General features: G+C 40.3%; 1 protein-coding gene across 19 annotated transcripts in view; it reads left to right on the top strand.

Annotated features, from left to right (window-relative positions):
* LOC114647337 (serine/threonine-protein kinase BRSK2) overlaps positions 1 to 14,162 on the top strand; it is a 1,001,270-nt gene that overhangs the window by 809,813 nt on the left and 177,295 nt on the right. For all 19 annotated transcript variants that reach the window (XM_051923430.1, XM_051923431.1, XM_051923428.1 and 16 more), the window contains exons 9-11: positions 6,815 to 6,846; positions 7,008 to 7,172; positions 12,084 to 12,181. In XM_051923430.1, the coding sequence (XP_051779390.1) occupies positions 6,815 to 6,846; positions 7,008 to 7,172; positions 12,084 to 12,181 (295 nt within the window). The remainder of the gene's footprint in view (positions 1 to 6,814; positions 6,847 to 7,007; positions 7,173 to 12,083; positions 12,182 to 14,162) is intronic.

The following is a 14,162-nucleotide window of genomic DNA, read 5'->3' as shown; positions in this document are numbered from 1 at the left end:
TATAACCTTAGTGGTGAGCCACAACTGGAGTACCTTGCGGTTATTTAGCACCACCAGCCTGTGTAACTACATGGGTGCCTGATCTCCTCTACAGTACATTGAAGCTTATTGGGTATGGACAAGTACAGTCCATCCATCCATCCATTCTCTTCCGCTTATCCGAGGTCGGGTCGCGGGGGCAGCAGCTTGAGCAGAGATGCCCAGACTTCCCTCTCCCCGGCCACTTCTTCTAGCTCTACCAGGAGAATCCCGAGGTGTTCCCAGGCCAGCCGGGAGACATAGTCCCTCCCGCGTATCCTGGGTCTTCCCCAGGGCCTCCTCCCGGTTAGACATGCCCGGAACACCTCACCAGGGAGGCGTCCAGAAGGCATCCTGATCAGATGCCCGAGCCACCTCATCTGACTCCTCGATGCGGAGGAGCAGCGGCTCTACTCTGAGCCACTCCCGGATGACTGAGCTTCTCACCCTATCTTTAAGGGAGAGCCCAGACACCCTGCGGAGGAAACTCATTTCAGCCGCTTGTATTTGCGATCTCGTTCTTTCGGTCACTACCCATAGCTCATGACCATAGGTGAGGGTAGGAACATAGATCGACTGGTAAATTGAGAGCTTTGCCTTATGGCTCAGCTCCTGTTTCACCACGACAGACCGATGCAGAGCCCGCATCACTGTGGACGCCGCACCCATCCGCCTGTCGATCTCACGCTCCATTCTTCCCTCACTCGTGAACAAGACCCCGAGATACTTGAACTCCTCCACTTGGGGCAGGGTCTCACTCCCAACCCTGAGAGGGCACTCCACCATTTTCCATCTGAGGACCATGGTCTCGGATTTGGAGGTGCTGATTCCCATCCCAGCCGCTTCACATTCAGCTGTGAATCGATCCAGAGAGAGCTGAAGATCACGACCTGATGAAGCAAACAGGACAACATCATCTGCAAAAAGCATCGACCCAATCCTGAGTCCACCAAGCCGGACCCCCTCAACACCCTGGCTGTACAGTACAGTACAAGTACAGTATAAGGAATATTTTCTTCCCGATAATGTTTTAACTGTGCTTTTCTTTAACTGTTAATCTTTAATTTTCTCTGTCTCTTGATGTATGTTTTTTGTTGATTTCACATGACGTGCAATCTTAGCCAATGACTAAGCTGTCACAGGATTGTACTGCTGAGTTATGGATGAGATGGGGAAGTGGACCTTGAATTCAAATGCTCACTTCAGTTCAAATAATTCAATTCTTATAAAACATTTCATTCACAAAATCATTTTCTGGAAGTGGTTTATTTAACAAGTATTTCAGTAAAAATACATGTACTTGGGACATTGTGGATGTACGACTTAATGACTTGACGTGTGGATTATGAGACACAAGTAGCATCTCATTTTTTTCATGGACTTTCTCATATTGTTTGCTCTTGTCCAGTGTTGGTCAGTTGGCTGGTGTATTAGGTCATACATTTTGTTATCTCTGTTCTGAAAACATAAGATTACATTTTTTTGGCCATCACTACAAACTTCATTGGGTAAGTAACAAGTTAAACAAATATCATTTTTGTGTGGATTATTCCTCTTAACATTCGTCTAGTAATGTAATTTGTGCCTTTCTGTAATAAGACAAATTTGAAATTCTAAAACCCTTCTGGTCCCAAAGAGTTGCAAACATATAATTTAAATTAGTGATTCCCAAACGCAGTCCTGAGGACCCCTTTGGCTGCTTATCTTTGTCCATCCCCCCTTTTACAATTATTTTCCTCGTAACTAATCTCATTTAATTAACTGCTCTTTTTTTCCACTTCTCTGACATTTACTTACTTGTAAAAGACATTCAGAAATTTTTGGATTTTTGCCATAGCTTTAAATACCTATCTCTCTTTTGCTGTTTTCCTGTTAGTTTGCCTTTTTCTGTGTAGTTTACTTCTTTAATTTTATCCTAATAAATGCCTGTGTAAACAACACTGAATACTCTGAAAGGCTGACACTGCTTCAGCGTCACTAACTTACTCATTAAAGAATCTTCTTCTTCTTTCTTCAGTTGTTCCTGTTAGGGGATGCCACAACGGATCATCTTCTTCCATATCTTTCTGTCCTCGTCATCTTGTTCTGTCACACCCATCACCTTCATGTCCTCTCTCAGCACATCCATAAACCTTCTCTTAGGCCTTCCTCTTCTCCTCTTCCCTCTAGCTCTATCCTTATGACCCTTCTACCAATATACTCAGCATCTCTCCTCTGCAGATGTCCAAACCAACACAATCTCACCTCTCTGACTTTGTCTCCCAACTGTCTCACCTGAGCTGACCCTCTAATGTCCTCATTTCTAATCCTGTCCATCCTCATCACCCCCAATGTAAATCTTAGCATCTTTAACTCTGCCACCTCCAGCTCTGTCTCCTGCTTTCTGGTCAGTGCCACCGTCTCCAGCCCATATACCATAGCTGGTCTCTCTGCCGTCCTGTAGACCTTCCCTTTCACTCTTGCTGATATCCGTCTGTCACAAATTACTCCTGACACTCTTCTCCACCCACTCCAATCCACCTGCACTCTCTTCTTCACTTCACATCCCCGTTACTCTGTACTGTCGATCCCAAGTATTTAAACTCATCCACCTTCACCATCTATACTCCCTGCATCCGGATTAAATAACCAAAACACCTGGAAAAGCAGAGTTAAAATTATGATGATGATGATGAATGTAACATGTAACAACAGCTTGACACATTCTACTTAAATTTTACCAAACTTAGTTTTTATAATTTCTGCCCCAAAATATAAAAAACCTGTAAATAACAACTTGTTTAATTTAGTTAACTAAAAACCAAAGTGGGTTGGATCAAAAACTTGCAGCCACAAGGGGGTCTTCAGGGATTAAGTTGAAGAACCACAGATTCAGATTTCTGACACTTCAGTCAAGCTTCAGTATTTATTTTTATTTTTAATTAAATAGGAATAAAGCAACATTCTTCATTATTTTATCTGTCCCTCAGTGTAACTCTTGATAACAGTTGTGCGTCGACTCCATCAGTTTTTATAGTGCCTATCATGCTGAACACTACTCCAAAGCACTAATATTAGAAGGCTGGTAAAGAGACAGAAATGCACAGTGCCATCCAAGACCTACGCAGAGACCATCGACGATCACCCATGACAGGGCAAAAGAGTGTCACCAGTAGTTCACCTTCCTCTCTCAAGAAGGTTCCAGCAGCAGTAAGGCTCACAATATGTTGCTGCCGGCAGGGGCGGACTGGCCATTAGGGCATTTGGGCAATGCCAGGTGGGCCGTGGACTCTGGTCTGGTCATGGGCTGGCGGTTTCATGAAATACATTTTATGTACTGGTTTATGTTTGACATTAAAATTAATTTTCTAAACTATTAAACATTATCTGTTCGGTACTGTGATTTTATATAGTCCTATATAATACAGTGGAACCTCGGTTTGCGAGCATAATTCATTCCGTAAACGTGCTTGCAGTCCAAAACACTCATATATCAAAGTGAATTTCCCCATAAGAAATAATGGAAACTCAGATGATTTGTTCCACAACACAAAACTATTCATATAAAAATGATTAATACAAAATATAAAGTAAAAATACATAAAACAAATTAACCTGCACTTTACCTTTGAAAAGAATCATGGCTGTTCTGAGTGAGTTTCTAAACTCTTGTGGGATTCCACCCAACGGGACGACACGCGGGAGAGCGTCCCAAAGCAATCACAGTCTTCCAGCACTGTAGCTGTTCGCCATAAAAGCAAATCCGAAAAGATCGCAGACATGCTGTAAGCGCCTGTCGTGGATGGGTGATACAAGGAACATTATAAATTCGCAGGGCACAGTACTACTTGGCCACGGCCCTGCCTGACTGTTGTGTCTGTGTATAGGAGAGTGGCAGATCCCGCTACAATAAATAACCGCACTGTTGCTGTTTCAAGCTGAATAAAGCTGGTGTCGCTAAAGTACTGAGACTCAGCCTCGTGTTTTGGGGTGCAAGACGGGGACTCGCACATCACAGCACACACGTACATGCACACACGCGCACACACACACACACACTCACAATGCTGTAGTAAACAGTATACGCTCGTACGGATGTTGACTATATGAGTGAGGCACGCGACTCAGATGGAGAATAGGAGATGAATCCTGCAGCAAGAGAGAGAGAGAAGAACCATCAGCTCAGTTGTGATCACATGACACTCAGCAGACAAAGCGTATACATACTACTCGTATTGCAAGACCTCGCTCGTTTATCAAGTCAAAATTTATTAAAAATTTTAGCTTGTCTCACAAAACACTTGTAAACCAAGTTACTCACAAACCGAGGTTCCACTGTATACCGTATCAAGTTGTTTCAGTTGTCAGTACACAACATTGCAGCAAAAAATTTGGTCAAAACTGCCTTTTGCCGATTTTTGTTTCGATACCGCTACATTTTGGTTAGCATCTACATTATTGCAATTTATTTTATCTCATATCTAGTATTTAAATTCTTCAGTACTAATAATTAATTTAGATTATGTATTATGCATTTTATTGTTCTCTGGTCGTCAGTGTGAGCGATAATTAGTGGTTTTCAGCTGCGATTATTAGTATTATGAAATAAAGTTATAAAGCACAGGACAGGAATTTTTCATATTAGGACGGAACGTTTATAGTTTATCGTTAAGTTAATGAGATAGATAGATAGATAGATAGATAGATAGATAGATAGATAGATAGATAGATAGATAGATAGATAGATAGATAGATAGATAGATAGATAGATAGATAGATAGATAGATAGATAGATAGATAGATAGATAGATAGATAGATAGATAGATAGATAGATAGATAAATGGATGATACTCACTCACTCACTCACTCACTCACTCACTCACTTACTTACTTACTTACTTACTTACTTACTTACTTACTTTATTAATCCCCAAGGGGAAATTCACATACTCCAGCAGCAGCATACTGATAAAAACAATATTAATTAAAGAATGATAAAAACACAGTATAAGTTAAAAAGTGCAAGGTGGAGATTGAGGGGCAGGTATAACAGTCAATAACATTGTACAATGGAACATTTCAATCATGTTGATGTCAGTGGAGAAAAGTATCCTAGCCAAACTTGACACTAACAGTATTGTTGATGATGTGGCTGCTAAAAGCAGCGAACTGCGTAAGCTACTAGCCTATGGGTGCTGGCACTTGGACATGACATTGACATTTGACATGTACTCTAATAACGTATAAGTCGTGTTACTAAATTTTTATTTTTCATTAAATTTTATTTCTAAGCATGTCGTCAAATTTTAAGTTGTGTCTACACAACAGTGTACAGATTAAGTTTGGCAACAGTTTAGATAGAGTTCATATCATAGGCTCATAGTAAGTAGCGAGCCATGTACTCATCACAAATTCTAAGAAAATTACAATGAATAATTGGCCAAGTGGGTCGACCTCGTCACCTAACTCATTGAACGATGCCCGGGCTGGTTTTGAGACCCAGCCTGCTCCTGACTGCCGGCTGCATTGGATTGGCCATATCGATACTCAACTCCCAAGCAGGCCTTCTTCAACCAGATCACTCAAGGAACAACTGTTTGAGTAATGACAGCAGTGAGAAAGGCTTATGGGCATCGCCAGCGGAAATAATTGATGGATCTGTATGAACTCCATGACTTTTGTATCCAAATATTTTTTGTAAAGTTTAAAATATTATAGTTATTGTGATGAATACAATCTCAGTATTATCAATATCTCAATATTGTTCTAATCAGTTCAAACGTGGCCTCTAAATAGACCTTTAACCCCTGCAAGATTTCGTTTTTTTTTTTTGTTGTTTTTTTGTTTTTGTCTAGCTGACCTTATCATCAGACTGTCATTTAGTGACTTAGAAAACCAATTTTGTATTTCAGGCCTATACTTCTCTTAATTATAAATCTATCTTATGTAAGTGTGCATCATTTGTTTTGAATAGTATTTATTCATTATTATCTAATTTGTATTCAATTTTTCTTTTCTTGTAACTATTTCTTTGATACTGTGTCTTATGAAGCAATTTGAGCTACATTCTCTGTATGAAAATGTGCTATAGAAATAAATGTTGTTGTTATTACTCTGGTTTATGTTGGAAGGTGGGCAAATCCCAATACTTTAAAGCCAATGCCAGCCTTAAAACCAAAGCCAGTATTACAAATCTAGCATACTGTACCCTTAACATTAAAGTATTGGGCCCTTGAATTAGTTTAATGATCCAGCCTCGGAGCCTCAAATCTCATCAGGGAAGGCAATCATCTTTCAGAATCAGAGAATAGCAGAGTCCCTAAATTATTCTCATTGAATCTCTTCAGACTTCTGTAACTCCATTCTAGATATCCAGCTATTACACCCACACTCCCCCTGGATGAGGGTTAGTTGAGCAATTTTTTCTTCAATCCCTCACTGTCTCGCGTGGTAAAACTGCCTGTTATACTAGACCTCCAGTGATATTTGCTCCCTACTGTGTGAAATGAAATTAGATTATCCTGAAAGCATTTGTCAAAATGTTGGAAAGAGTGTTATAAGAAATCAAGTGGTGGAGGGAGGAGTAGCCATCACTCTCTAACTCGATCGTTTACTATAGTGTGAAATTCCTTACAATCTTTTTCTAATATAGAGGAGCAAGGCTCTGGTGACCAATCTGTCTTCATTATGTGTCTCGGCGCTGTCTTGGTTGATCCTTGATGGCCATTCGAAGTGTCTGTTTAATTCTGCAGCTTTGCCGTTTGTATTTTCCTTCTACTGATTCTTTTATCTCCTTTTTTTCTATTTGCCATATAGCTAGAACAAATACAGAAACACACGTGGTACATGTAAGTATACATAAAGCATGCCTGCCATCTGTACAGATACTGTGTCACATTTGATTTTAAAGCTTTCTTCTTATTGTTCATGGTTGTAGTTTCCATACTACATGCTGATCAATTTTTTCTTGTTCACTTTTTTTTTTTTTTACCTTGGGCCGGACCTGCAGAGGGGGAAAGAACGAACCTGAGCCAGAACAGCCAGTCCCAAGAAAAGTGGCCATACGCTCCCTGCCTTCAGCTGACGACATTGACCCCGATGTTTTAGAGAGTATGCACTCGTTGGGATGTTTTCGTGACAAAAACAAACTCATGAAGGACCTCCTCTCGGAAGAGTAAGTGTGGGTTGGACCGGGTCAAGTGGGTTTGTTTTTAGGGCATTGAAAGTTGGGCAGAGCTTGTTGTCATTCATTGCTTGGTGTAGGTGAGTTCTTGTTTAAGTGTGTTTAATGAAGTTTTTATAGGGCAAAAATTCTATTATCTCTGGGTGCGTATTACATGTTTAAATTAGATCTTTATTTTCACATACACTACAAGAGCATAGTGAAATTATTATACCACAAATGCAGTGATGATGATGATGTATAAATAAGAGTAGCAGAAGAAAATAAATAAATGAATAAACAAATAAATAAGATAATGTAGAGTACAATTACACATAAACCAGCAATTCTATACAGGTTACTGGGAGTTCAGTGACCTTATGGCCTGGGTGAAGAAGCTGTCCCTGAAGAGGGTGGATTGAGTTTTGAGTAGGGATACCAGATTAGAAAATTAGAAATACGGGACACTCTTAAAATCTCTCTCTATATTACTATATATTGTGAGAAAGGCGCTATATTGTGCCCGACCCGGCACAGACTGGACCCGGAGGCACATATAAAAACAAAGAAACTTTTATTTTTCTTCAGCTGGAAGGCACGTCTTCCCCGTAATCCCTCCAGCCACAACACAGTCCCAAGTACAGTAAGCACCACACTAACACTCCTTTACTCTCTTCCATCACCACTCCTCCACAAGCTTTGAAGGTTGTCAGCACAACAATAAATTGTATCCCATTGTTTTATCATGTTAGGGTCCTAGGATGACCCTGTTTCCCTTTATACTTGTTATTACTGTGACATGTGTGAACTTTGGGAACAGCTTAACACTAGAATTACCAGAGCCTACGAAAAAATTCGTAGATCCGTCCCACCTTAAAACATTTCACTCCTCTCCATCAGCATCTTTTGTCTTCTAAATGTGTGGATAAGCAGCAAACCGCAAGCAGCCTACTATCACATCCCCCCACCCCGCACAGTTGTCTCAGCTCAAGTCTGTTTACCTGCGTGTCAGTTGCTTAGAGTTGTATAGAGTGAGAAGTCAAACAAAATGACACCTTTTATAAATACTAGATCGTTATTTGGAACACATGCATTTCATGTGTGTTCCGTGTCTACAACATTCTATGCAAACACATCGCTAAAACAGAAACATTTTTCATGTTTTGGTAATAATTGACAAAATGTAGACGTGAAGTATATAATGTGTGAAGCCTGAATTCCAAATATCAAAGAAACACTTTCACAAAAGGTACAAATATAACAGAACAAATGCACTTTTATTCAAAAATAGTCACTTTTAGGTTCGCCTCCGGGACATGAGGTGGCACTATGCAGTAACATTTTCACGTCTCCTCTCCCCTCTGCAGAAAATAAGATTGACACAATTCCATCTGTGATGTCACTTCCGGGACCAGCCCACCTGGTCTTCTTCCCAGGATGCCTCTAAACCGGCAATGATGCCAACTTGGACAGTCCATTTAGAATACTAGAAGTGACTCAACCTTTTGCATTTAACGTGGGTTTTTTGACATTCTTTGCATCTGGTAATATAAGGGGGTTGGCCTTCAAGTTTCCCCATGGCACTTTCTTTGTGCTTTGTCTTTTTACATTATGTAGATCTTAACAGAAAGCCCCAAATCCAATATTCTTACCACACTGCTAGGGTTGACCGCTGCTGTAGTTCAAGACTCCCTTTTTGCTTTTATATCCAATAACCCCAGGCAATGAGACAAAGTATAAGAACAGGCCGGTGAGAATGTTACACAACTATTAATACAAATATAAGCAAAGTACCTCTATGACCTGGGCAGACGCGTGCTACTAGCTGATTCTGTATCTAATGTTCTGGACAGGCTTGGCCCGGCATGGCCTTTCATCCAGCATGCCATCCGCACAGGGCCAGGCAGCATGTCCTGTCTGAACATGGCCGCCAAGAGAGACAGGCTCCTCAGGAGTGGTGGTCACTGGCTCCCTTTTATTGGGTACCTGGAAGTGCTCCAGGTGTTTGATTGCCGACTTCCGGGTAAGGCGAAAACCAGTGTCCAAAAGGGGCCAGCCGCATCTGTTGCAGCACCCCCTGGCAGCGCCTGCGGAACCCCACAGAGCTGCACAGAACTCCAACCCCCATGAAGCCCTGGGGGAGTCCGAGGCACCGCTGCAACCCAGGGAGGCTGCCATCTCGCGTGCAGGGTGTGATACTGGGCTTCCCACCCTTGTCCCCCAGCAGATGTGGTGAAGGGGCGTCCCGGCCATCCGTCATAATATATATAAATTTATACATGCCCCCTACACACCCAGACCAATATGTTATATAAAAGTTGAGACATCAGTTAAAAACATAAACAAGGATTTTAATGGGTTATGAGGAAAACAAAAGTAAAATCATTTGAAAATTATTTAATACAAGCAAAAAAAAATTCTATAAAAGTAAAATTATTTTAAAATACTTATTTAATACAGACAACAGAGAAATATTATTATTATTTAATGCGGGCAGTTAGACAAAAAGGGAACAGACTTTGTCAACCCTGTATGTTGCAATGCATGATACAAAACTTCACAGCAGCGCGGCTGGAGAACAAAATGGTAAGAGTGTCGCTGTCCTCAGCCAACCACAGCAACTGAACAAGCTGCAAACAGGCAGCAGACACTCGTTTCCTTGTTACATTTGGGTTTTTTTCATCAAGACAATCTGAGAAAAGAAAGTATAATGACTCCTAAAGTTACAACTAAGTACCATAAGAAGGTAGTAAAAAATACATTTTTATTACAAAATCTGAAGATGAACTAAATATGGGACTTTTGGGTGTCCCTGAACGGTCAGCACAGGACAGGGGATAAAATTATCAAACATGGAACATGTCCCGTATATAAGGGACGTCTGGCAACCCTAGATTTGATCCACTGGTAGCACTTTCCACGAGGTAGAACATGGAATGAGCTGGGTGGCTGTCATCAGAGATGGGCAGTCCTTAGGCAGAGTCTGTGATCCTAGCAAATCAGATGGCCAAACCACACCATGATGCATCCAGTCAGGATACTTTCAATAGAGCAGCTGTAGAAGTTCACTAGTATTTTGTTTCCCACTACAAAGGAGTAAAATTTCATTAATCCATTCCTTTTTTTTTAATTTGCTTATTTAAATACTGGATCACAATTTAGGCAAAACCTATACTAGCAGCCTCCATTTTAAAACTTCAACTGACCAAGGTTGGGGCACCAGTCCATCACACACTCTTATGCACCGGGTCAGTTTACTGTTGCTAAATTCAATTTAAACAAAGTAAAACTCACATGGACAAATTTAGAAAATGCAATAACACAGAGGCTGGACCAGGCCATGAATTAGCATAAACAACTTGAGCAATGAGGCAATGGTGGTAAACACTGCCCCACCATTGAATAAGAATACAGTGGCCTGATGGGTAACTTTGTGAAGTGAGCCAACTGCAGCTGCAGATTGTTGTGGATTTCAGGTTGTACATGGCTGCCCTCAAACCAGTCTTCACGGGAGTTATTTTTTGTTATATAAGGACCTTTGGCAGGGCAACTGGACAGATTTCTGGATTGGACTCCATCAAAAGCACATATAAAATGGACAAAAGTCGACTGGATTTTGAGAGGAGGTTTTTTTTCTTTGGCTTGGAGGACCATTTCTGCATATATTGTATTAGTCTGTGGTTAGCAATGTAATGTTTAATACAGTGGCATGTTGGGAAAGCAGCATATGAGAATAGTAAATCAGGAAGGCTGCTGCTGATAGGGCACTTGCTTACAACAACAACAACAACATTTATTTGTATAGCACATTTTCATACAAAAAGTAGCTCAAAGTGCTTTACATAATGCAGAAAAGAAAAATAAAAGACAAAATAAGAAATTAAAATAAGGCAACATTAGTTAACATAGAAAAGGAGTAAGGTCCGATGGCCAGGGTGGACAGAAAAAACAAAAAAAAAAAACTCCAGAAAGCTGGAGAAAACAATAAAATCTGTAGGGGTTCAAGGCCACGAGACCACCCAGTCCCCCCTGGGCATTCAACCTAACATAAATGAAATAGTCCTCTTTGTAGTTAGGATTCTCATGGAGTCACTTGATGCTGATGGTCATACAGACTTCTGGCTTTTAATCCATCCATCATTTTTGGAACATCATGGTACTTAGAGTAGATGGTGGTGGCGCAAACCACCACCAAAAGGACACCGGAAAAGGAAACAGAAGAGAGAGTAGGGGTTAGTACAGATTTTAGAGCCACCATGAATAGTTATTATAATGAATTGGATATACAGAGTAGACTCTGTGAAGCACAGATAAGGACATTGGCTAAGCTGTTGAATATTATAAACAATGTTTTAAATGTACACCCTGCTCTTTTATAATGCCCTTCACTTACTGCCTATCTAATAATTTTATATTAGGTCTTTCACTATTTCTCTGTCTACTATTAATTACTTATGGAGTGAGTTTGCATTATAGACAATCAAATGTCTTGCATTACATTAATGACATTTTTCTCAAATTTAAAAAAATATGCATTTAATGAGTTCAGTAAGTGGAAAGAATGGACACTTTAATAACCCCTTTCTAAAAGTCTGTTAAATTTCTTCATAGGTCAGCATTCAGAGTGAGGATAGGGCTCTTCAGCACTTTATTTTTTTAATTTCTGTAAATAACCATTTAGTCTGGCAGGTCAACCCAGTAGGCCCATTTGGAGCACTCCACTCTTGAAATCAAAAAACACATACCATGATCCTGTAGTTAGGATATACCGGGTTGGATAATGGATGGATGGACATACCATGATCACTGCATTAGAATAAGTCAAATGTACACGTAATAAATTGTTGATACTTTATCAGATAAACTCTATGCCCCCTGGCAAAGTTGACTTGCATCTTTCTCTGTTGTGTTTCCCACTCACAGAGACAACCAAGAAAAGATGATTTACTTCCTCCTACTTGACAGAAAAGAACGGTATCCAAGCCACGAAGATGAAAATCTTCCTCCTCGAAATGAAATCGGTGAGTTCCTTCCTTCTTCCTTTTAGAAAGCACGACGATATGTTGCATATCGGCTCTTATACCGCCCATCAAGTCTAATATTGAAGATATCTTCTAGCAGATGCAGCAGTCACCTGGTTTTGTTGTTAAACATTGAGGAAGAGGGCAAAGGTGTAATGTCTGCATTTGCAGGTTGCTTGTGAGAAGATGAAACTGGAGATTATGCAAGAAAGTGGTGTGTGACTTGTTTTGAGCTTTTGTTTGGCTTATCTTTTCTTAATTTTATTTTCGCTTTCCCTTACTTATAAAATGTACATTTTCTTGTATTTATTCAGCTGACATTTTTATTCTATATGATTTTCAGCTGCTTAGTGCCAAGTTCGGTTGTTCCCATATTTCTTCAATATGAGAGACACCATTCAAGGGTATATAAGAAATTAATGGATGGAACTGAATCTAAAACATTTGTAATAGTGCCTTTATACTGTAGGCACCATTCCAGTGTGTAGCACTGACAGGTGGAACAAAACAGTCACAGTCATACAAGAGCTCAGTGGCATGACTGAATTGGAGACCTTTATATAGTAGCTTTCCAGAGCGGACACATTCCAGAAAACTATAACAAAAAAGACAATGGTTTACATATTTATCTTGATTACCGTATATACTCGCGTATAAGTCGAAAAATCGATCATAAAATCAGACCCCGACTTATACGCCCGTTCAAAAATGCGACACTCTTGCCTCCTCCAATCTCGCATTAGTTTCTCAGACACATCGAACTTTTTGCAGCAGCACAGTTATCAATTTCTTTCGCTACTTCAACGACATTTCATTTAAAACCAGCTTCATTTTTTCTTCTGATCAAACGCTCCATCGTAGATAAGGGATGCTCTTACGATAAAGGTGTATGAAGGGGTGAGATACAAAAAACACAAAAACAGTGCAAACGCTGCTTTGGAATAGTTTGGGTATTACTGTGTGGTCACGTAGGGACGATACATAGAAATAAAAAGGCCGTGTTACTTACTTACTTACTGGTCAGGTGGGCGTTAGCATATCATAATCCCTTGTACCAATAGCGTTTGTTTTCCGCATTTGACTTATACAACCGACATTATAAAATACCAGAAATGATACTGTAAAATAAACTCCCAACTTATCTGCGAGAGAACTTATCCGCAAGTATATACAGTAATTAAATTAAACGTTTTTCCTGTATTTAAAAATGCAACCGTGTTGAAGATGATAAGTTTGGCGAACATCAGTGCAACAACAGGACAGATAATGTTTAATTAATTTTTTAGGTAAATACAGCACATTAATAGTCTCCTAGTAAATTCACCTCATATAGGATGTGACAGATAGGGGGTGGTGTTGTCCCCTGAACCCGCAGATAATACGATGAGACACCAGGTAAAAGTCCAATAATTAAATTTATTATAATAATACTGTGCACTAAACACCTCCAATCCACAATACTCAATAAATCAATGATCACAATTACACTAATCAATCCTCCACTCCTAGCAGCTCCGTTCCACACCCTCCCAACTCAGCTCAGTCTGCTGGGTTTCCTACAGTCCTTTTTATAGTCCTTGTCCCGGAAGTGCTTCTGTCCTTCACTTCCAGGTCAGATGAACTCTTCTTTTTTCTTCAGCCCGGAAGTACTTCATTTCTTCCATCCCCGTGACGAGGTAGTACAATAAAAACAGTTGTGCCTCCCTGCAGCGTCCCTTGGCGGCCCACATGGCATCCAGCAGGGCTGTGTAGCCGAACTCCATTGTCCATAATGCCCTGCAGGAATTCGGGGCACCTCTATGCTGCAGGGAGGATTCCCTCTAGCGGCCTGGGAGTGTTGACCGGGATAAACTGCCAGCCATCCCTCACAAGGAATATGCATGTACGTACAGTGCATCCAGAAAGTATTCACAGCGCACCACTTTTTCCACATTTTGTTACGTTACAGCCTTATTCCAAAATGGATTAAATTCATTTTTTT

Source organism: Erpetoichthys calabaricus, chromosome 2, assembly GCF_900747795.2.
Source record: "Erpetoichthys calabaricus chromosome 2, fErpCal1.3, whole genome shotgun sequence".
Lineage (NCBI taxonomy): Eukaryota > Metazoa > Chordata > Cladistia > Polypteriformes > Polypteridae > Erpetoichthys > Erpetoichthys calabaricus.
The sequence above is the reverse complement of the archived record's forward strand: the minus strand, read 5'-3'. Positions and strand labels throughout refer to the sequence as shown.